Genomic DNA, 23,221 nt, shown 5'->3' with positions numbered 1-23,221 from the left:
CCTCTTGCTTAGACTTTGAGCTCCATGTGGGACAGGGAAAGTGTCCACCTAATTCAATTTTACCTAGTTCAGCACATAGAATGGCGTTAGAGACATAGGAAGTGCTTAACAAATACCACTGGAAAAAAAAGAGATACGACGGATTGATTACCAAGGTAAAGAACCGCCTGCTGGGCGGATGCTGTGGCACATCACTAGCATTGTGCTGCCCTAACTCGGTTGTTTTCAGTTACCGTATTTGAACTGGCACTTGAAACTTCACCTGTACTTGAAACAATCACTCCATCAACTGTATTTATTGAGTGCCTTCTGTTTGCAGAGCACTGTACCAAGCATTCCAAGCGCTTAGTACAGTGCTGTGCACATAGTAAGTCCTCAATAAATACTATTGAATGAATGAACAAATTAAGTAGATATGGTTCCTGCCCTCAAGTCGCTTACAATCTAGCAGGGTGATAGAGATTAAAATAAATCAGAGCTAGTCAAAGGAGCAGAGTATAATATTACGTAGATAAGGGCCCCAGGTGGGGAAGAGTGATGTGAGTACCTAAGAGTTGATGGGATACAGATTCAAGAACATAGGTGATGCAATAGAGAGGGATGCTAGGATGGAGAGATGAGATAAAGCTGCGTTACTCTGTGTTGGACAGTGGCAAGAGGAGGCCTGGAGAAACTGCGTGACAATCATCAAAACGCTTAGTACAGTGCTCTGCACACAGTGAATACCCTGACGGATCGATTGGTGGCCCTCAACATCTTAGTCACTGAATGGCCGATGATGACGGCCCACCACTAGAAATGGAGAAGACCTCTGACTTCAGACAATTCAGCTCGGTCCTGAGGACTTAAGCATTTGAATGGGAAATAGCAAACATGTTTTCAAATACTTTGCTTCCACGTAATTAATTGTAGCAGCTATACGAGGAGGTGTATTATTACTATTTGAGATAAACTAGAGTGTGATCCCCATTTTAATAGGCCTTCTCAACCTTTGGCTGAAAAAAGATAGTCTTTAAAAGTTGTTTACCTTTGCTGTATTTTCATCCTGGAGACAAATTTTCTTTAGACTGCCATGACTGACACCATCCTTTTTATGGAACAGCCCCTGATCCTGTTTCGAAAGAAACAGTGACAGAACTGAAATGAGTCTGGCAAAGAAAAGAAACTCTAAACCTTTAATTGGATGCTTAAATGTCAAGTATATTACTGCATTTTATATCCTGTAGACTATCCAAACATGTGAGCCCACACCAGGTAAGAAATAAATCATTTTTTCTAAGGTTAGTGTTTCAACATGCAAGTTAAAATTTATGAAATCAGGAGTGTATTCCTCTGTCTGGATAAAATAATGGATCATCACAACAGACAGATCAAAACTCCCAACTTCATTTCACTGTCTGATGGGTAACTCCTTGAATATAGGACACAAAGAAGTGACTTCTAACCACCAAAGGGAAAGGAAAATAGTACCTGAAGGGTAAAAGAGCCCCATTCTTGAAAACCGCAATGCTTCATGAAACATATCACCCCTTAAATTCTGACACTATACGATTCAAATACTAATGAACAAAACATTTCATTTCTTATTATATTTTCTTTAAATTGCAACCTGGGCCCTCAACTGATGAGCTTTCCAACATATCCTAAAAATGTAGGCCATCTAGGATTTTCATCTTAACCAGGAGGTGAGAAAATTAACCAGCTGCCCAGACAGAAAACCTTGGGAGGAGTCGCCAAATCCCCAGGTTCTTAGGTATACCTCTCAGCTTTCTCCCAAGTCCAGTGAGTCTGGCTATCAGAAAAGGGGAGATGTCTGATTTTCAGTTCAGTTAGAGGACTGACCTGTCACCACTACCCTCCCTGAGAGAAAATGAGATTAAAACTACTTAACCCCTAGAGTTCAGATTGGGAAAATGACCATAAAGCACTTTAAGATAAAGTACAGATAATTCTCAGCAATAAGCTCATCCTCTAGACTGGAAGCTCATTATGGGCAGGTAATGTGTCTGCTATACTGTTAGACTGTACTCTCTCAAGCGCTTAGAACAGTGCTCTGCACACAGTAGGCACCCAATACATGATTGACTACAGTGCACTGGTGAGTCAGAAGAGGAATGCTGCTTCTATAAACTCTTGCAGACCAGTTAGTACTGTAAGGGACCATGATGACCTAAAATAATTGATACTTCATCACAGGACTAAGGTCCACTAGGGTGCAGGGAGTGGATCTATGCCTGAGCAGAGTTTAGATACACAGAGGCTAGGCCATTTATGGGCTCACCCTAAGAGGAGAGGACTCATATTCCTGACAAAGATGGTCCAATGGAGCATCCCAGAGGTTTACACTGAGCCTCTTGCAGAGCCCAAAGGTGCCAAATACCACATGAACTTGCATGGTCTTCTTCCATGGCCAGAGGTTGAACTCAATACTGCAGTAGCTCCTGTGCGATGGTAGATGGTACGAAGGAGAGAGGGGCTGTCCAGAAGGAGTATCGTATCCCCACAGCACTTACGTACAGATCTATAATTTATTTATTTGTATTAATGTCGGATTCCCCCTCTAGACTGTCAACTCCTTGTGGGCAGGGGATGTGTCTACCAAATCTGTTATATTGTACTTTACAAAGCATGTAATACAGTGCTCCGCACACAGTAAGTGCTTAAAAAGTGTAATTGACTGATTGATCCTTCAGCCTCCCCTCTCTCCTTTTCCCTGGGTAGGACAGGAACCGGCTTTAAAATAACCAGGTCAATCCTGCAATAGATTTGTCAGTTCTTAGGCAGGGCTAAAATATGTGGGTAGAAAACCAATGCCCGTGAGTTGTCAACAGCTTGCCTTAGTGAATGGGAAAAAAAATTATCATGTTCTCATTGAAACAGGAGTGGAAAAAGCACCCCTGAATATTTTAGAAGCTGTCTGAAATTTTAAGTTTAACTTTTCATATTCAAAGCAAGGGAGGATGATAATAATAATATGCTATTGCCCTAAAACATCCATATGCCTGGGCACAATTTTCCTGTAAAATACAGGTTTACCACTATTACAAGTCATCAAAACAATTTCACATTTGAAAACAAAATGGGTACACTGCTCATATTTATTCTATGCAATTTTAGTTAGTGGTATGGTTTTTCCCTCACTCCATCCCCACCCACAATTTATGCTCTGTTACCTTAATGGTGATTTTTAGCAGATTGCTTTCAACAGCAGGAGGACGAATAAAATCTTCAAATAGACACTGCCAATCTACAGACATATGTCCTAAGACTTCCACTTCTTTCACATACATTACTCTCCTAAACAGGGGAAAGAAAAAGAATACAAAGATCATTGTCCCTCACAACCAGCTCTGTAATGGAAAGTAATAACAATAATTATCAATAATTACGGTTTTGTTCAGCTCTTACTATGTGCCAGGCACTGTATTAAGCACTGAACTGTTACTCAGCACGGTACATATTATGACATTTGATGCTAAAGAAAAACAGATTTCATAACCTTAGGTATGGAAGAAAAAATTTCAGCGGCCATCAGTCTGGGGGTTGCCAAAGTGAAAGCGATAATGTCATCAGAGAACACTAGCCTTTAAAAAATACCACTTTCCTTTCAATAGTGTTCATTTCATCATTCATTTCACCAGACAAGAAAATTAGTAGCAATTCATTTTTGCAACCCCCAGAGAAATTCAGGTTTTCTTAAGTTATGCTAGCTTGTTGCTACTTCAAAGATAATTTTCCCATCTCTTTGGCCACCTTTCTCCTGTAAAGCCCACAGGAAACATGGCCCAAAATATTTTATGGGAAAAAATATGAGTGGGCTTTTCTTGTCATTCATATAATAATAATAATGATAATAATAATAATAATAATATTTAAATGCTTACTATGTGCCAAGCATTGTTCTTAGCACTGGGGTGGATACAAGGTAATCAGCTTGTCCCATGCGGGGCTCACAGCCTTCATCCCCATTTTACAAATGAGGGAACTGAGGCACGGAGAAGTGAAGTGACTTGCCTAAAGTCATACAGCAGACAAGTGGCAGAGCCGGGATTAGAACCCACGTCTTCTGACTCCCACGCCCGTTCTGTTGCCACTAAGTCATGCTGCAAACAGTCACTTCCAGGAAAAAGCAATTGTGCAGGAAATGCTATCGACACTGAAATGTCAATAAAGACTCATTATTGAGGACATGGCTGAAAATTGTAAATCTGAACACCATAGTACCAATTTCGGTAAAGCTGTGTATATCACAGGGGTGAATATAAAATTTTATATTCACTCCAGTCATACACTTTGCTTCTCTTACGCCAACCTATCCCCTGTAGCTTGATCTCGCCTGTCTCACCGGCTGACCCCTTGCCCACATCCTCCTTTGGGACTGGGACGCCCACCTTCTTCCTGCCCTACAGACCAACACCTCTCCACCTTCCAAATCCTCCTAAAATCACAACTCCTCAAAGAAGCCTTCCCTGATTAAGGCCTAGTTTCCTCTACTAACCCCCCCTTCTGTGTTGCCTATGCACTTGGATCCGCAAACCTTAAGCACTTGACATTCTCTTCACCCCCTGCCCTACAGCACATTTATATATAACCCTATACTCCTTGACGAAACTGAGGAACTGAGAAGTGCTTTTTGTTCCCCCACTGCTTTTAAACATGCTCCTGTCTCCTCTACTCTAGAAAAAACTTCCCTTGACTCTTACCTCCCTCCAGTTATCACCCCATCTATTTCATACCATTCCTCTCCAAAATCCTTGAGTGAGCTGTCTACAACTGCTGTCTCACATTCCTCTTCTCCAATTTTCTCCTTGACTCCCTTCAATCTGGCTTCCATTCCCTTCACTCCACAGAAACCACCCTCTCAAAGGTCAGCAATGATTTCCTTCTCACCAAACCCAACAGCCTCTACCGCCCCCAACTGACCTTTGAGCTGCCTCTGACACTGTCGACCACCCGCTTGTCGTGGAAACCTGATCCCAACTCAGTTTCACTGACACTGTCCTCTCCCGGTTCTCCTCATCTTTCTTGCCGCTCGTTCTCACTCTCCTTCGCGGGTTCCTCCTCTGCCTACCACCCTCTAAATATGGGGGTCCCTCAAGGTTCAGTTCTAGATCCTCATCTATACTCCCTCTACACCCACACCCTTGGAGAACTCATTTGCTCCCATGGCTTCACTTACCATCTCTGTGTAGATGATTCCCAAATTTACAACTCCAGCCCTGATCTCTCCCCTTCTCTGCAATCTCACATTTCCTCCTGCCTTCAAAACATCTCTGCTTGGATGTCCCACTGACACTTCAAACTTAACATGTCCAAAACTGAACACCTCATTTTCCCACCCAAACTCTGACCTCCTCATGGCTTTTCTATAATTGTAGGCAGCACCGCCAACTTTGCTGTCTCACAAGCCTGTAACCTTGGCATTATTCTCGACTCCTGTCTCACTCAACCCACATATTCAATCTGTCACTAAATCCTGTTGGTTGAATCTTCACATCACTAAAATCTGCCTTTTCCTCTCCATCCAAACTGCTACCATATTGATTAAAACACTTATCCTAACCCACCTTGATTACTGTATCAGCCTCCTTGCTGACCTCCCTGCCTCCTGTCTCTCCCAAATCCAGTCCATAGTTCACACTGCTGGCTGGATCATTTTTCTACAAAACGTTCAGTCCATGTTTTCCCATTCCTCAAGAATTTCCAGCAGTTGTCCATCCTCCTCCACATAAAACAGACACTCTTTAGCATCAGCTTTAAAAACACTCAATCACCTTGCCCCCTCCTACCTTATCTCACTGCTCTCCCACTACAACCCAGCCCACACACTTCATTCTTCTAATGCCAACTTACTCACTGTACCTCGATCTTGTCCATCTCACCACTGACCTATCTCCCATGTCCTGGAATGCCCTCCCTCTTCATATTCAACATACAGTTACGCTCCCCAACTTCAAAGTCTTACTGAAAGCACATTTCCTCCAAGAGGCCTTCCCTGACTAAGCCCTCATTTCCTCATCTCCCACTCCCATCTGCATCACCCTTGCTCTTGGATTTGCTCTCCTCATTCACTCCTCCCTCAGAAATTATGTACTTATCCATATTTATTTATATTAATGTCTCTCTACCCCTCTAGACTGTAAGCTCGCTGTGGGTGGTTATACTGGACTCTCCCAAGTGCTTAGTACAGTGCTCTGCACATATGAAGTGCTCGATAAATATGGTTGATTGGTTGACTGAGTTGCCCAAGGTAACTAAGTAAGCATTTGGCAGAGCTGGGATGAGAATCAAAGTGCTCTGACTCTCAGGCCCCTGCTCTTTTCACTAGGCCATGCTGCTATGAGCGAATTACTCTTTTCTTACACCAACACAGTTTAGGGGAAAGCAGTGATTCATCAATACCAACGGCATTTGTGTGCCTATTCCGCGGTGCCGTAAGCTCGTTGTGGGCAGGGAACGTATAAGCAACTCCGTGGTATTGTACTCTTCTAAGTGCTTGGTACAGTGCTCTGCACATAGTAGGCGATCAATAAATACCACTGATGATGACACTCTTTAAAGAGAACTGTATTAGGCACTTACGAATATACAGTGACTTTGGGCAAGTCACTTAGCTTCTCTGTGCCTCAGTTACCTCAACAGTAAAATGGGGATTAACACTGTAAGCCCCATACAGAACAACCTGCTTACCTTGTATGTACCCCAGTGCTTAGAATAGTGCTTGGCACATAGTAAGAGTTTAACAAATACCACAACTATTATAACAGAAGTATTCCCAGTCCCTCCATTGGGCAGCTTTCAATTTATTGGGGAAGGCAAAGTGAGGAATATAAAATAGGTAAAAGAGTAAGAGTACTGATACAAATTGGAAAAAAAAGGTAAACAAATACACTGGTATATGAGTGCTATGCATCCTGATGGAATAACATGCCAAGATAGATGGGAATGAGAGTGGGACTTTAAAATGATCTTGGTGAGAAAAATTCCAATACAAATGTAATTTGAAAAAAAAGTTCAACTTTTAAATTTGGAATGGAAACAGATTAAAGTCAATTATTTTCGTCTGTTTAAAGTTATACATAGAAGTAGTGCTAAGAAATACCCTGTTACCTCCATTAAGAAAGGTCCTGCCAAACATATTCTACTAAATTGGATGACCTTGGTGTTATCTAAGGTTGCTCTGCAGTAAGGAGAAAGCATAGCAACGTGAAAAAAAAACCACAAATGGATAAGAAGCTTGCCTCTGAATGGCTATAGCATTTCCATTTTTTTTCAATCTCATCAAAAGATATATAGCTTTTAACTGCTATTCTGTATGACTTTCTGGGGGAATACCTGGTTAGGCCTGTGAGGCAAGATGGCAGACTCTCTTAAACATTCTTCCCGCCTAGCTGGGATGACTGCTTAGGTCTGGCTCTGCCCTTCATCCTCTGCATTGTCTCCCCTGGCTGTCTGGGCTAGGAAGACATCTATTTAACAACAATTGTGGTATTTGTTAAGTAATAAAAATAATACTAATGGCATTTTAGTGCTTACTATGTGCCAGACACTGTACTAAGCACTTGGGCAGATACAAACAAATTGGGTTAGAAAATCTCAATCCCCACTTTACAAATGAGGTAACTGAAGCACAGAGAAGTGAAGTGACTTGCCCAAGATCACACAGTAGACAAGTGGCAGAGTGGGGATTAGAACCCCTGACTTCTGATTCCTATGTCTGTGCTCTATCTACTACACCATGATGTACTAGGCACTGTACTGAATAATAAAATGAGAAGGCAGAGTTTGGGAAGTGGAAAATCCTCAAGTACTCCCCATTCATCAGGGCAATGTGATGATAATCATGCTTCGGGGACAAGCTTAAATGTAGGACCAGTGTCTATAACCCCAATTTTCAACCTAATTTTCACTAACTCATCTTTATTAGTCTTATGGTTGGGGCTTGACATTAACATTATCCTATGCAGAATTCAGGCCCAAACTGGAACGTTATCAGAAAAATATCTTTCAAGAATATGCATAGGCCATGGGAGCATGACATGGAATCACAGAGCAAAATGGGATCTAATGGATCCGACAATCAATACTGTTTTTTGAGTGTTTACAGTGTGAAGCACACTAAGCACTAAGAACTTTGGAGATTGCAATACAATAAAGTAGGTAGACATAGTATCTGCCCACAACTAATCAACCAATGGTATTTACTGAGCACTTACTCTGTGTAGAGGACTGTATTAAGTGCTTAGGAGAGTACAATACAACAGAGTTGACAAACGTTCAATGCCGAGAAGAAATTTACAGACTAGAGGAGGAGATGGACACTGAAATAAACTACAGATTAAGTGCTATGGGACCAAGAGTGGGGTGAACTTTATAGTTCTTAAAAACTATAGAGTCAAGGGCATAAATGAAGCAGAAAACGGAGGGAGTAGGGGAGAGCATCCTGGAGGAGAAGTTATTTTAATAAGGCTTTGAAAGTGGGGAGAAAAGTGGTCTGAGGTATACTAAGGGGAAAGGAGGTCCAGGTCAGAGGGAGGGTGTGGTTAAAGATCAGCGGCTAGACAGATGAGATCAGGGTATAGTGAATATATTGGCATTAGAAGAGTGGGCTGGATTGTAGTAGGAAATTCGGTGAGGTAAGGTAGGAGGAGGAGAGTTGATTGAGAGCCTTAAAGTACATGGAAATTAATTTCTGTTTGATGTGGAGATGGATGGACAACCCCAGGAGGTTCTTGAGGTGTCAGGAGACATGGATTGAACAGTTTCTTACAGATATGATCCAGGAAGCAGAGGGAAGTAAGGAATGGAGTGGGGAGAGACAGGAACCAGGAAAGTCAAGAAAGAAGACTGATGCAATGGTCAAAATAGGATAATTGCATCAACACAGATCAAGTATCACAAATGTTCACCTCTTGGTTTATAAGAATTGGTACTGCATATAAGTGGGCTACAATGGGTGAGTCTTTGAAAAATACAATCAAGTTAAATTACATATTCCGAAATGGAAGTGTTTCCCAGTCAGGATAGACAAAGGACTATTCAAAGATGGCTTGAATGCCCATCTCAAAGGCTCTGGATGAACTGCTGATCTGCTGTCAGATTTAAAGTGACTGCATACTAACCAAGTGTTTCCTCAATGAATGTAACCCCATCTACAAAATGGATGGATGGTGAGAGTGCATGGTGGTGCCCAAAGAGAATTTCTCAGGAAATCTGATAAAACATGATAAAATCAAAATATGATACTTGGTGTCCCTAATCTACAGGGTGGTTTCACCAAAGGTACAAAGCAGCATGGCCTACTGGATAGAGCATTGGCCTGGGAGTCAGAAGGACCTGGGTTCTAGTTTGCCACCTGTCTGCTGGGTGACTGTGGGCAAGTCACTTCACCTTTCTGTGTCTCAGTTTCCTCATCCATAAAATGGGGATTAAGACTATGAGCCCCATTTGGGCCATGGACTGTGTCCAGCCAGATTACCTCATATCTATCCAGTGCTTAGAACAGTGTCCGGGAAATAGTAAGGTCTTAAAAAATACCATAAAAAGTAAAGTTAGAAATCACCACAGTGAGCCAGTTCCTGAAAATAGCAACATCTTAGATACCTCATCTGTAAAATGGGGATGAAGACTGTAAACTCCATGTGGGAGTTGGACTGTGTCCAACCTGATTATCTTTTATCTACCCCAGACTTAGTACAGTGCCTGGCACTCAACAAGCATCTAACAAATACCATTAAAAAATGAATACAATGCTATTACAAATTGCCAGTAGTTTACTTTTTTTCAATGTTTCTCCTTAAAAACTCATCCTGGCTACTCATGGAAGGTTTAATTTAAGAAATTATACTTGTGCTTATACCTATTCGTGACAATAAGGTTTGCGTTTCGACTCCCAGGAACGGCACAGTGGTAACGGTAGATCTCACCTTCCAGCTTTTTGACGTGATTCTGAAAAGGAAAACCAAAAGATTTAGAACCAAAACACTGCAAGTGCCTACATCAGATTACTGTTTTGAATGTTTTAACACTCACACATACTAACTAAAACTGCGTGAGTGAAAAATATTCACTCCATAAGAAATTATTTCCACTAGAGGTACAGGAAATAAGAATGTGTCCTTCCTACTTTATACCGATTGTCCTTTTTTACCCATAAAGGTAAATGCTAAATAATACCAGTTTAGACATTTTCTCTAAACTGTTTCAATCCATTATTTTGGGAAACAGAAAATAAAAAGATAATTATTTCATGCTATCTTTGTGGATTTGATTAGCAGAAAATCTCAAATTTTGTGTATGGTCGATAGGTATGATGCTTTGATCACAGGAGTCTTAAATTTCATTCTCTAATTGTCTGACTACCTGTGTATTACTTGGGGACAAATACATTTCAGAAATATTTCTTCCATTTTTGTAAATATCACATGGGGATAATACCTTATCTTTCTAAACCAATGTCTTTATGGAAGTTAATGTCATGCTATAAATGAACAATGTATTTGACACTTTGCCTGGAAACAAAAGTCATGCAATCCTAAATAAAAACCCAAATAATGTGAAAACAAAGGGACAAATATATTTTAAAAGCATGTGCTTTGATGAAATTTTGAGTCACTGAACTTTTTTCTATACTTACAAGACATTTTTTTCCCTAGTAAGAAAAAATACATTTACAATAACTAATGTAAAGCCAGGATGTCACATATTTAAATACAACCTTAATATGTTTGTAATCCCAATTATGTGTCACATACTTCAAGCAGAAAATATAGCTGAAATGATATTTACAATTAATTAAGGAGCAAGGTTTGAGAAATTTAAAATAGTTAATTTATTGCTAAACACAAAGAAGCATAGATGAGTATAAACATTGGTACAATAAAATACATTTTAATTCTCTATTAAGACCACCTCAAAACTACCAAAAATGACGAACTATTCAACACATGACCATCAAAAGTTGACAAAAATACAATCCAAAAACCAAGTAGGCATTCAACCGTTGAGACTTTATAGCTACGTTAGCACACACACCTACAATAAAATAACCCATCACGGATAACTTAAGTAAATCTTAAAATTTTAGTAGGCAAGCAGCATTTTTAATGTAAACAGAAAAATCATGCTTGGTCCTGTTGCATTTCAACTCCCATTTCTGAACAACTCTCCGGGTGATCAATCTCCTGCTTGGTGAGCACCCAAACCTTGAACTACCATGAATGAAGGAATTGTACTGCAACCTCAGGGATCAAGTGGGCCTTATTTGTTTTGTTTTTTTTTTCTTTTTGGTATTTGTTAAGTGCTTACTATGCATCAAACACTATTCTAAGCACTGGGGTAAATACAAGGGATTCAGGTCTGACTCACTCCCTCTCCAAATGGAGCTCACGGGCTGGTTTTCAGAATGGGTTTCATTCAATCGTATATTTTTAGCACTTAGAGTGTGCACAGCAAGTGAGGTCTAGTTCTCAGAGCAACGATCAACATTAGAAACTTAATTCTATTCCCAACTGCTTGAGACCTGGGGTAAACCACTTATCACCTGAGCCTCAATTTCCTCAGCAACAAAATTTGGTTAAAATGCTAGATATTCTCCTCTCAAGTATGGCTACATGGAGCAGTAGAACACCTTCAGACCATCTTCAGAAAGGTCATTATAATTCAAAAAGTGTTACATGAAAAATGAGAACAAAACATGTCAGATGAAACCCTTTCACTTGGTTTATTGTCCAATGCTTGGGTTGAGTTAAATACTTTGCCCAAAAGCCTACCACCAAAATCACTATAACAAAAATATCCTTAAACATTTATGTCATTTCATAAAAACTTTAAAACTTATTTCCTAATTTAAGGGCATTAGTTACTAAATTTGAAGTGCGGAATGTATTAGTCAGTGGCAATATATTAAAACAAAAATTACATTTGCCCTTTTTTCTTTTTCATTGCTCATCAAACTTATTTTCTATAGCTAAAGACCTTTTCTCCAACCCAAGTGGAATGCCACTGTTTATATCAGCTGCATGAAATCTTTCATAACTAGGTCAGGCCTTATATTTCTCTCCCCTGCTAACGTGTAAACTCCTTGCGAGCAGGGTACATGTTATTTCTTTATTCTGTTGTATTTCCCAAGCATTTAGTACAAGGCATTGAACAGAGTGGGTGCTCAAAAAATATTGCTACTATTTCCTACACTACCCTTGTGAAAGCCAATGTTTAATCACTTAGAAATTCTTGCTCCTGCCTCTAAAACAAAGCAGCAGCATGAGTCATTTCCCAAAATGCAATAAAAAGCTTGCACTTATTGGATTAAAGGCCATGAAAAGTCAGAAAGGTCAATGATTTGAACTAGAGAGACTTAATAAATCACAATGCTTTTAATACTATGAGTTAATAGGATAGCAGATTTCCATTTATGCCAGACTTATTATAAAAGTATGCATCATGTAATCAAAAGTGAGTAACCTACTGTCAGGTATGTTCTAAACTATGAAGCACACTGGAACCTATATAGTTCTCTGCTCCAACATTTCCTTCAAGTATCCAAAATGGGATAATTATCATCTATAAATAACACTAACATCACATTTGTAAAAGCTCCCCTTTATTTGTTATCTTTAATAGGGAACTGATTTACTGAACCCTCATTACATTGTCAGTTGGTCTTCAGCTTCAAAATATAACTTTTAAATATGCTGGAAATCATGAGTCCAAATTCAAGCTAAATGTTACCACTTTTCCATTTCCTTAGGCAAGCGTTAGCAATAAGCTAATTCATTCAACTTCTACTTCCATTGGCTTTAACATCGAAGCTCTTATAATTAATTTATAAAAACAGAGCTGTAATAAAAGTGGAATCCACCCACTGATTTTTCTGTGCCACTCAGTTTTACAGCACTTCAAATCAAGCTCTTTAGCCCAACTATCCATACTCAGCAGCAGACAAGGAGACAGAATTAGTGATAACCTGAGCCTTGTCTACTGCTTACGTAACTACTCCAGTTATTTTCTCCCTACTCAAATAATCCATGTTGTGATGGATGGAGTTTTCCACATAGTAGTCCAAAGACAGGGACTGGTAAAATGGAAATTCAAATCATGTTACGTTCGATGGCCCCATCAAATGAGGAGGGAAAATGGGGAGCATGCAGGTGTGTGTTATATTTTATATTTATATGTTATATTTACTGTTATATGTTTGTTGTTATATTGCACTCTCCCAAGCACTTAGGACAGTACTTTTCACACAGTAAGTGCTCAATACATACAACTGAAGAAGAAGAGAAGGTGAGGAAGAAGGGGGAAGCATAGTAGAATGGTAAGACACCTGGCATCCCCTCCTCCTCTGGGGGCTTCTGACTCTGCCTCCCTGGACAGATATGGATTGGTCAGAAATTGCTCAATAATTTCTAATTATGCAACACGGATACTGTTTGTTACTACATTGTAGATGGAAATACTGCATGGAGATTAGTTTTTTACTAGTCTTTCTTCCTACTTTTAAAGAATAAAACAAAATGGCACCATGGGGGTATAGAATGAAACTAAAAATGATGTGAAAAACTTCTAAATAGAAGAGAGTAATGCAATGAAGCTGGTCAGAGATAGTCTTAGTGATATCTACAGCTATCATTAACATCAGTGAAATTATGCTTGGAGAAGCAGCATAGCATAATGGATAGAACATGGGCCTGGGAGTCAGAAGGTTCTGGGTTCTAATTCCATCTCCGGCACTTGTCTGCTGTGTGACTTTAGGCAAGTCATTTCACTTCTCTGTGCCTCAGTTACCTCATCTGTAAAATGGGGGTTGAGACTGTGAGCCCCATCTGATTTGCTTGTATTCACCCCAGCGCTTTGAACAGTGACTGGGATATTCATTCATTCAATCATATTTATTGAGCAGTTATTGTGTGCAGAGCACTGTACTGAGTACTTGGAAGCACTTAACAAATACCATTATTATTATTATTTGGTCCAACACTGCCCCTATGAGGTGCAAGAGTTTAAATGACGGTGTGCCTGCGACTTTCTCTAATCCTTGAGTCCTACTATTCTGAAGTGAAATAATATAAGAGTGCAAGGCCTACAACAAACCTAATGAATCTAAGAAGGATTTAAATAACTATGTAAAATTGCTTTAAGATTGCATTTTAGTTGGGGGAGGGGGGAGTTAAGCAGAAAAACAACTGAACAATTTTATGACATAAAGGACCAGTGAAGAAAAGCCCATGTTCAGATTTCCCAAAGATAAGATTCATATTCTTCTGCATATCCAAGACAATTCTCAATCAATGAGGTTTTCTAAGGACAAATTACTTATAGGTGGGTTAGGAATTATCTCTAGCAATCCTTTATTATTTGTTGTGCTTGATTTTTATAGAAAATTGCTCATTTAGTAACAACTCATTATTTTTCCATCATCTAGAACACATCAAGGACAGTTGGCTGTATCATTTTAGATATTGTTCTTCCTACTTAAAGAAAAAGCTAATTATGCTTTTAAAGGAAAAGCTAATTATGCTTTTTTCTTTCCTTTTAAATAGTATTTAAAACTACAAATTAGAATGTAAGCTCCTCAAGGGCAGGAAATGTGCCATTTTTAACTTTGTCCTCCCCAGTGCTCAGTACATTGAACTGTACCAAGTGGGGTTCAAAATAATAATAATAATGTTGGTATTTGTTAAGCACTTATTATGTGCAAAGCACTGTTCTAAGCACTGGGGGGATACAAGGTGATCAGGTTGTCCCTCATGGGGCTTCATCCCCATTGTACAGATGAGGTAACTGAGGCCCAAAGAAGTTAAGTGACTTGCCCAAAGTCACACAGCTGACAAGTGGCGGAGCCGGGATTAGAACCCATGACCTCTGACTCCCAAACCCGTGCTCTTTCCACTGAGCCTACTAGTACTACTATAATCAGAGCCAAGAGTTTTAAATGTAAGCATACTAATTTTAAACAAAGATAGTCAAACATTCAACAGTGAAAGTATTGACAAAATTTCCCAGAAGAAATACAATTTAGCCACGTGGAAGAGCTTTTTCAAGTAATATACTTAGAAACATAGCAATGACATACATCTAGTAAAAATTGCTTAAAGCTTATTAATCCTACTCATTAAGAAATGAAAAATGACAAAAGTTGGAGGAAGGCCAGGAGGTATTAACAAAAAGAGATATGCAATCATTTCTGAGTGACATGAAAGAATGCATTTTCTGGGAATGAAATACTATAAACATTGAAAGATATATGTATATATATATATACATATATATGCATGTGTATACACATACATGCATCTATATATGCACATACATATATCTGTATATATACATATATGACATATGTATATATAAAATATATAAACATACCACATAAAAGACTTTCCCACCTATCTGGTGAGCTTCCATTTATGTTAGTCAAATAACAGGTCTGAAGGTTATGCCTTTCATTAAACTTGGTTGACGCATAAAAACACCATATATAAAACTAAAGAATGAATAAAATGGCCTGTTCTTATAGTAAAAAAATTGGAGTAGAAAAAACTCAGCATAGGTCAGTGAGCTGGCTTGATTCTAACATATTTTGAAATGAATCTAATTCCCAGAAATTAAATCAGAGGTGGAACAAAGTTGTCTCAATACTGTAATAGTAATTTGTGGGTTTCCTAATACTTAGGTTTCAAACAATCCTCCAAAGCTGAGTTAGCACATCCTTCAACAGGTGGGAGAATCAAACTCACTGGATGTGAAAGTGGGAAGAAAGATTAAGTAAAGATTCCCGCCTCATTTCCTCCTAGAGAATTGTCTGGTTCCAAGCGGCTACTCAAGAATGGAGTCTGCAATTACCAATACAAGGTCTGGTTTGATAATCCTGGACTTTACAAAGCCTAGCGCGTTTTGTGAATTACAAAGCTATGCAATGGAGTCATTGGGTATTTGCATATTTCAGAAAAGCATTATACATATATCACTTTTGAAATAATTTCTTTATATTCAAAAATTTCTACAGCACACTTAAGAACAGCACAAGGACTTCAAATTTCCAAACGAACATCAGCATTGCAGCAACTTCTTGTACTTAAATAAGGCTTTCTTTAAATGACAAAAAATTGAATTCCTGACCCATTTGTCTTGAATATTGTCTTACTCTTATACAATCATGACATTAGGCATATCAGTAACTTCAGGAATGTTGACATTTCATTTTTGGTGTAATAAATGTCATTCAATTGCTTCATAAAGTTCAGGTGGAAGTGAGCAGCTAAGAGTGTTTCACTGAAGTTGAACCTTAATCTAAGCACTTTAAAGGCAGTCAATTAATACCATTTTTTTAAAAAAAAAGATGAAATCAAGAAGTAGTATGGAAAAAATTTACTCCTCTATTTCCAGTTCTTGCTGTGCAGTCAGAAAAAAAGAGACAGAAAATAAAGTTAGAAGCATGCAATAGATAAGCCAGTAAACTACAATAAAAGACAACAGCAGAGCAAATCTCTTTGAAATGGTGTGTTGGTCTATTTTTTCATATTTTATATTTAAAATATAGTTTAAATTAAAATTGAAATGAGAGTCACAGGACCACTTAAAATCTTAAAAAGACGCCTGATGTTTTGTTACATTCTTGTTGCCCTATATGCACAGATTTATTTTTCAGGTGTAGTACAAAGGAAGGGGAATTGGGCAAAGGAAAGGAAAGGAAAAGTAATGAAACTCGAGATAGGCAAGTGGGCTGCAATATATTAAACTAAATGCTTTGTTCATTTTGAAATACAGGATTGTCTACTAGGCTGCAAATGCTAAACACCATGACTTACTTGAGCCTCTAGAAGCATGCACTGAAAAAGTGCCCTTTTTCTATCACCCGCTGACTATTGTTCTCATTTACGTGGTAAGCAAAGAAGCATCCTTAACAACTGTGCTTTAAAGGTTACCCCACTAGAAGCTTACAGGAGCAGGAAGCTAGTAACATAAAACATAGTAAGATGATATAAGGCAAGAGAGTGACTTGAGAATTAATAATATAGAGTACTATAGTGGGAGAACTTGCAGATAGTTCTGCAAAAACATAACAGTTCTGGTAATGCAATTTGTTGGAGAGAAAAAGGTATGAGAATTACAAAAGAAAAAAAATCAAGAGACCAGCAAGACAAAGACAGGAAGGAACTCTGCTCTGCAGATGTCTAATGATGTAGAAAACCCTTAAAGACTGACTGAAATGCTAAAATTTTCAGGAAATTCTACAAGGAAAAGAAAGAAGTAGCATCTTTTGAGTTAGTTTTGTTACTGAAGATCCTGTACAGAATTAAGAATACAATGAATGAATCTGGCAATTTTTTAGAACAATCAGTACACAGGACACCTACAGTGTACTTTGCTTCTGTCCTACATTTACACGTAATGAAAGGCAAATTCCTATCTGAACCAGTGAAGCATTGAGGCTAGATGGAGTAATTCACAGGTATTGTGGGTACTTCCCCAGCTTTAGCTCAACATTAAGAATTAAACTCCATGACTTTGATAAGACTTCACTATCCAACTTCAGACTATTGATCGGGATAGACCCAACCTTTCAAAATGCCTGAAGAAGATAGAGAGCAGCTCATTAGAGCTAAGAAATCTCATCTGTCCAAGCAATATTACGAAGCTAAATAGATCGGTTTTCTTTCTTTCACTTGAGTTCATGGACAAATGAAAGTAACTCTTACCTCAAATAAATCAGAACCTTCAGATTCACTTCTATTATATGGTCGTATGATGCCATCTTCACGAATTAAGCGAGGAGGGCGGAGACTACATACATCTTCAGTTGATTCTGCTGCCCTGCAAGAGATCAGAATATTTGAGCAAACAATGTACCAATTCGAGAACTCTTTTATCTCTTATGCTAGACTTCAGCACTGCTTAGAAAAAGAGGGGGATAGTAGGTAATTCTCTAAGGAAATAAATGGGACCAAATCTGGAAAAGCACATAGATTAGTAATCAACACAATAAATGAATTCATTTTAAAGGCATATCCTGGAAGTCAGAAAATCAGTAGCAAGTTTCACACTTCAAAAATCTTTTTCCTCCCTCCATTACACAGGGGCCTAACAAATGAATTGAAAAGGAATCATTTGGAAGTTCCATCTTCTATATTTTTTGCCTAATTCCACAATTCCACGTGGGCTATAGCTGTATAACGTTTACATGGTCCAAAGCTTTGCTCCATAAACCAGTTCAACTATATCCTCTTCTCTTTTAGCCTGAGTACCCTACAGCTTTTTTTTTTACTTTGTATATTTAACCTTGTCTTTCATGTTGTTTTAGTATTTGTATTGTTTCCTTTCTCCATAAATGTCTGCTGTCAGGCCCTTCTCCCTGCTCCTGCACTTTGATGAACAACTCCTTGAGGACCTTGTCCAAAATTGAACTAATTTCAACCAGTGTCTACTTTCCTATAAATCATGTGCTTAATAAATACCATTACAGATCCTACCTTGGGCAAGAGAAACAAGAAAACTGTTTTTTACTAAGAGTGGGTGATAAGTTTCATAGGAAATTTTGCAAGCCAAAAGTATCAGCAATTCCAAGAGTGGGTTTGGATATGTAAATGGAAGAGTGGTCCATTGATTGCAGGAGGTTAGGAATGAATATGTCACGTCCTTAGGTATCAGGACAGCCTTTAACAAGTCAGCTATCATTCGTTTCCTACCAAAAAATGTATTGCCACTATTTTGGCTTGCTGTAAAAGGGCACAGGTTTGGGAGACTAATCCCAGCTCTGTAGCCTACTTCCTGAATGACCTTGGGCAAGCCACTTAACTTCTCTTTACCACAGGTTCCTCATCTGTAAAATGGGGATTAAGTTCTCCCTCCCTACCGTGGACTGTGAGCCCCATGTGGGATAGAAACTATGTCCAATCTGTTGTATTATATCTACTCCAGCATTTAGTACAGGGCTTCATACATAGTAATCCCTTAATGATACCACAACTGCAATCATTACTGGACACGGGCTCCCAGGCTGGGTCTCATTGATTTGACCCAATAAAAGATCATTTTATATTTTATGAGAAATAAATTCATTGTATAATAGTTTCTAATCATCTGTTCTTATATTAAAATTTCCATGCAAGTGGTTAAAACAAATCATTTAAAACGAAACACTGGGAAAAAGTGTGGCCTGGTGGAAAGAGCACATCCCTGGAAGTCAGAACATGTGGGTTCTAATTCAGCTCTGCCACTTATCTGCTGTGTGACCTCAGGCAAGTCACTTCCCTTCTCTGTGCCTCAGTTACCTCATTTGTATAATGGGGATTAAGACTGTGAATCCACGTGGGACATGGACTGTGTCCAAACTAATTAGCTTATATCAACCCCAGTGCTTAGTACAGTGCATGACAACTAGTAGAGTTTAACAAATACCATAAAAAATAATCTAGCTGGCTTATCAAAAGGCATCGCTAGTCTAATACTGACATTTCACAAAGGTAAGTTTAGGCTTCTCTTTTTTTTTTTAAACTGTGTCAAAAACAGTACAAATGATCTAAAGCACTGACTCTTTGATTCTTCTCTGTTTCTTCATTTCTTATTACAAATCTACTCCAAACCTCTCTTACCTCTGAATTCCTTGGAAGGTGCTGCTGGCCATGTCTACAATGCCACCAGTTGGCCGGGCCACAGCACCTACAAGGCCTTTTCCAATTCCTTTGAAGAATCCAGCAGCTCCTCCTGTTTTGGCTCCTTAAGTAAAACAAGAAGGCACATGGTGTTTACAAAGTCACTGATGGGTTAATGAGCATATTAGCCGCAGAAGTGACAAAAGAGCGAAATACCTCACAGATAGTCCTGAACCCCCTCTGGGGCAGGGGCTACTTTGCCCAATCTCATGACTATCCAACAGACCCAGAGCTGAGCCTGGTGCTTGATGCATAATAAGCACTTAATACCATCACCATCATTTTGGAAGAAAGAGGTGTGAAGTATTCCAAAATTCTGTTTGGTTTGGTAATCTCCTACGATTTCTCCTCAGGGGTTCTGCTTTTTAAGGGCCAAGTCCGATATTTATGCTCACTGACAGAGAGGAGGAAAATTTCATTTTTTAAAAACACTGAAGAGCCCCTGTCTAACATTGTTTAGCACTTCTATTGTTGACTACAAATTATAAAATCCAATCAGTGGTTTCCTAAACAAAGGTGAAGTAACATTTATGACTTTTATAGGATATTCCTATTGAAATGTACTAGGTGAAACAATTGCTTTCTGCCTACCTTCTACAGGTTTTGTAATTATTCCAGTCACTCCCCCGACAACACCCTGAAAGAGAAATTCATCATTAAAAAGGGTCCCTTGCTTCTCAATTGGCAATGTTTAAATTTAAATCAGCCACTAGAGGTCTCTAAGGCTATATTAACTCGATTTTTGAACATTCTTCAAAGGAAAAGCGTGACTTTTGCGATTTTGAAAAAAGTGACAAATTGAGTTAGTCTTTAAAGCGCACTGGATGATGATGAATAAGAGAATGTCTGAAACGGTTACAACCAAGTTATTAGTTAATAAGGGCATCATTACAACATGGCCCATTGAAGTCACTTGGAGTTTCTTCAATTTTATAATTTTCTCGTACTATTTCTCTAACTGAAAAATCAATGCTAAGACAGCTATGATTAAAACCAGCTTTAAGGTTCATCTAAAAATCAGAGGTGGTAGGACCATGCCACAGAGCTTCCTAAGTTTTCCTAAAAAGATCATAGAGTAAACTCACCATTTTATATTAGCTGGACTACTCTGCTGATTAACAGCAGCTACAGCTAACAGACTGTAAAATCCTCAAAGGCTTTCTTTCACTTCTGCTTAATCTCAAGTGTCTAATACAGTACTGTAGATATAATAGGCACTTCTAAAACACTTATAATTCATTCAATTGTATTTATTAAGCACTGACTGTGTGCAGAGAACTGTACTAATAGATGCTCCCCAAACATGAACTAGCAAAAAAGCAGCTTTTTCCTTTCTGCATGTAAAAGCACTGATAGAGAACAACGCTATAGGACTACTACCAAACAGGGTTATTAACGAGAAGAAAGCATGCTGTCCATAGAGGCATTGGTAAAATGCAAAAACATCATACCTTCAAATTGTATAAATTATGTTAACTTTCAGTTTCACATTATGACAAAACAAAAACTTTAAACGAACAAAACTTTGCACAGGGTAATCAATTCTTCTTTTCTACATCATCCCATTCCCTCTCTTTCCTTTGTCAAAGACTTTAAATTGATAGATATTTTCAAAAGTTATTACAGCTATTCTATTGCTCTGCATTCTGATTCAAAAAGTGCCTTTAACAAATGCACACAACTGAACTCTCACTAAGCTAAAATTCCTTTGCTTGTCATTGTTATTTCAGTAACACCTTGGCTTTTAGTTATATTTTAGGTTTATTAAATCACTGAAGAGCTCTCAAAAAGCATGCAACACACATGTAAGACAGTACAAACTTCCTCCACCTTATATCCAACAGACAATCACTATCCCCACCTTCAAAGCATTTACAAGCATATCTCCACCAAGGAGCCTTCCCAGACTATGCCCTCATTTCCCCTTCTCACTCTCCCTTCTATTTCACATTTGTACTTGGATTGGCACCCTTTATTTCCCCTATTCATTTTATTTAGCAAAAAGTACTTTATGCAACAGGTATTTAAACATGCTAAATATATTTTAGCTAAATTAAAATTGGCTTTCATCACTCCATTCAATCAAAATACTTCAGAAAGGGGGAGGGAGTGTCTAATCCAGAGTAAACTCTCCAGCAAGATCTCCTATTGTAAAACTAAATGAAGAAAATTATATATCTATCTTAATCAGAGCAGTGAAAGTCTCACATCACATTTATAATCCTCTCTGAATTCCAATTAAGATTACAGATTGAGTGCATAACACAAAACCAATCAATCAATGGTAGTTATTGAATGCTTACTGTGTGCAGGGCACTGTAACAGAAGAATGAAATTATAGGAATGAATTCCAAATCTTCATTATAGTTACACAAAATAAGCAGACATTTACTCTTCCAGGATAGAAGATATTCATTTTTTACCTCCTGTGAGTGAATCAATCTCATTAAACATTCAAGAGATCTGCAAATTACAAAGTACACCTTTTCCTCTGGCCTTCTGCCTCCCGTTTAGAGAAGCATCTTGGCTAGTGGAAAATACACAAGCGTGGGAGTCAGAAGCCCTGGATTCTAATCTCATTACCCGCTGTGTGACCTTGGGTAAATTACATAACTTCTCTGGGACTCAGTTCCCTTGTCTATAAAATGGGGATTTAATAGATGTTCTTGCTCCTACTTTGACTGTGAGCCTCATATGGGACCTAACTTGTATCTATCCCAGCACTCTGTATAGTGCTTGGCACATAAATAAGCGCTTAATAAATACCAGAATTATTATTATGATTATCATTATCATCAATCAGGGCATCTCTACTTGGATGTCCTACTGACACCTCAAATTTAACATGCCCAAAATAGAACACTTCATCTTTCCACCCAAATGCTGTACTCTCTACGCCTTTCTTCACTCTAGACAACACCAATAACACCCCCGGCTCACAAGCCCGTAACCTCAGCATTCTCTTCAACTCATATCTCTCATTGGAGTAGAATGAATAATTAAGAAGGAATAGTATTTATTAAGTGCTTGGTGTGTGTAATAAGCACTGGAAGAAAGTTCAAAGGTGGGAATTAAAAATGGTCCCTATCTCATAGTCCTGTCACCAAATCGCGTCAATTCTCCCTTCACATCTCTAAAACCTGCCCTTTCCTCTCCATCCAAATTGCTACCATGTTAAAGCAAGCACTTATCCTATCCCACATAGACAACTGCATGAGTGTCCTCACTGACCTCCCTGCCTTCTGTCCGTCTCCTTTCCAATCCTTACTTCACTCGGCTGCCAGGATTATTTTTCTAAAAAAATGTTTTGTCTAAATTGCCTCAATTCTCAAGAACCTCCAGGGGATGCCCCTCCACTTCCGCACAAAACAGAAAGTCCTTACCATTGGCTTTAAAGCACTCAATCGGCTTACCCCATCCTACTTTACCTTGATAATTTCCTACTTGACCCAGCCCACATATTTCACTCCTCTGACACCAACCTACTCACTTTACCTCAAACCTATCTTGCCACTTGTCCCTTGCCCATGTCCCTTACTCTGACCTGAAATTTTCTTTCCCTTCATACA

At 38.7% G+C, this 23,221-nt stretch overlaps 1 protein-coding gene across 4 annotated transcripts in view; it reads right to left on the bottom strand.

Moving 5' to 3' along the window:
* VPS13C (vacuolar protein sorting 13 homolog C) overlaps nt 1–23,221 on the bottom strand; it is a 176,898-nt gene that overhangs the window by 4,583 nt on the left and 149,094 nt on the right. For 2 of the 4 annotated variants that reach the window (XM_029065834.1, XM_029065835.1), the window contains 6 exons: nt 20,244–20,289; nt 19,593–19,716; nt 17,700–17,814; nt 9,860–9,948; nt 3,174–3,297; nt 1,028–1,111 (listed from right to left, as the gene is read on the bottom strand). In XM_029065834.1, the coding sequence (XP_028921667.1) occupies nt 1,028–1,111; nt 3,174–3,297; nt 9,860–9,948; nt 17,700–17,814; nt 19,593–19,716; nt 20,244–20,289 (582 nt within the window). Of the gene's footprint in view, nt 1–1,027; nt 1,112–3,173; nt 3,298–9,859; nt 9,949–15,964; nt 16,393–17,699; nt 17,815–19,592; nt 19,717–20,243; nt 20,290–23,221 lie in introns of those variants that run through there. The other 2 variants (XM_029065837.2, XM_029065838.2) reach the window with 1 other exon arrangement.

Source organism: Ornithorhynchus anatinus, chromosome 5, assembly GCF_004115215.2.
Source record: "Ornithorhynchus anatinus isolate Pmale09 chromosome 5, mOrnAna1.pri.v4, whole genome shotgun sequence".
Taxonomy (NCBI): Eukaryota; Metazoa; Chordata; class Mammalia; order Monotremata; family Ornithorhynchidae; genus Ornithorhynchus; species Ornithorhynchus anatinus.
The sequence above is the reverse complement of the archived record's forward strand: the minus strand, read 5'-3'. Positions and strand labels throughout refer to the sequence as shown.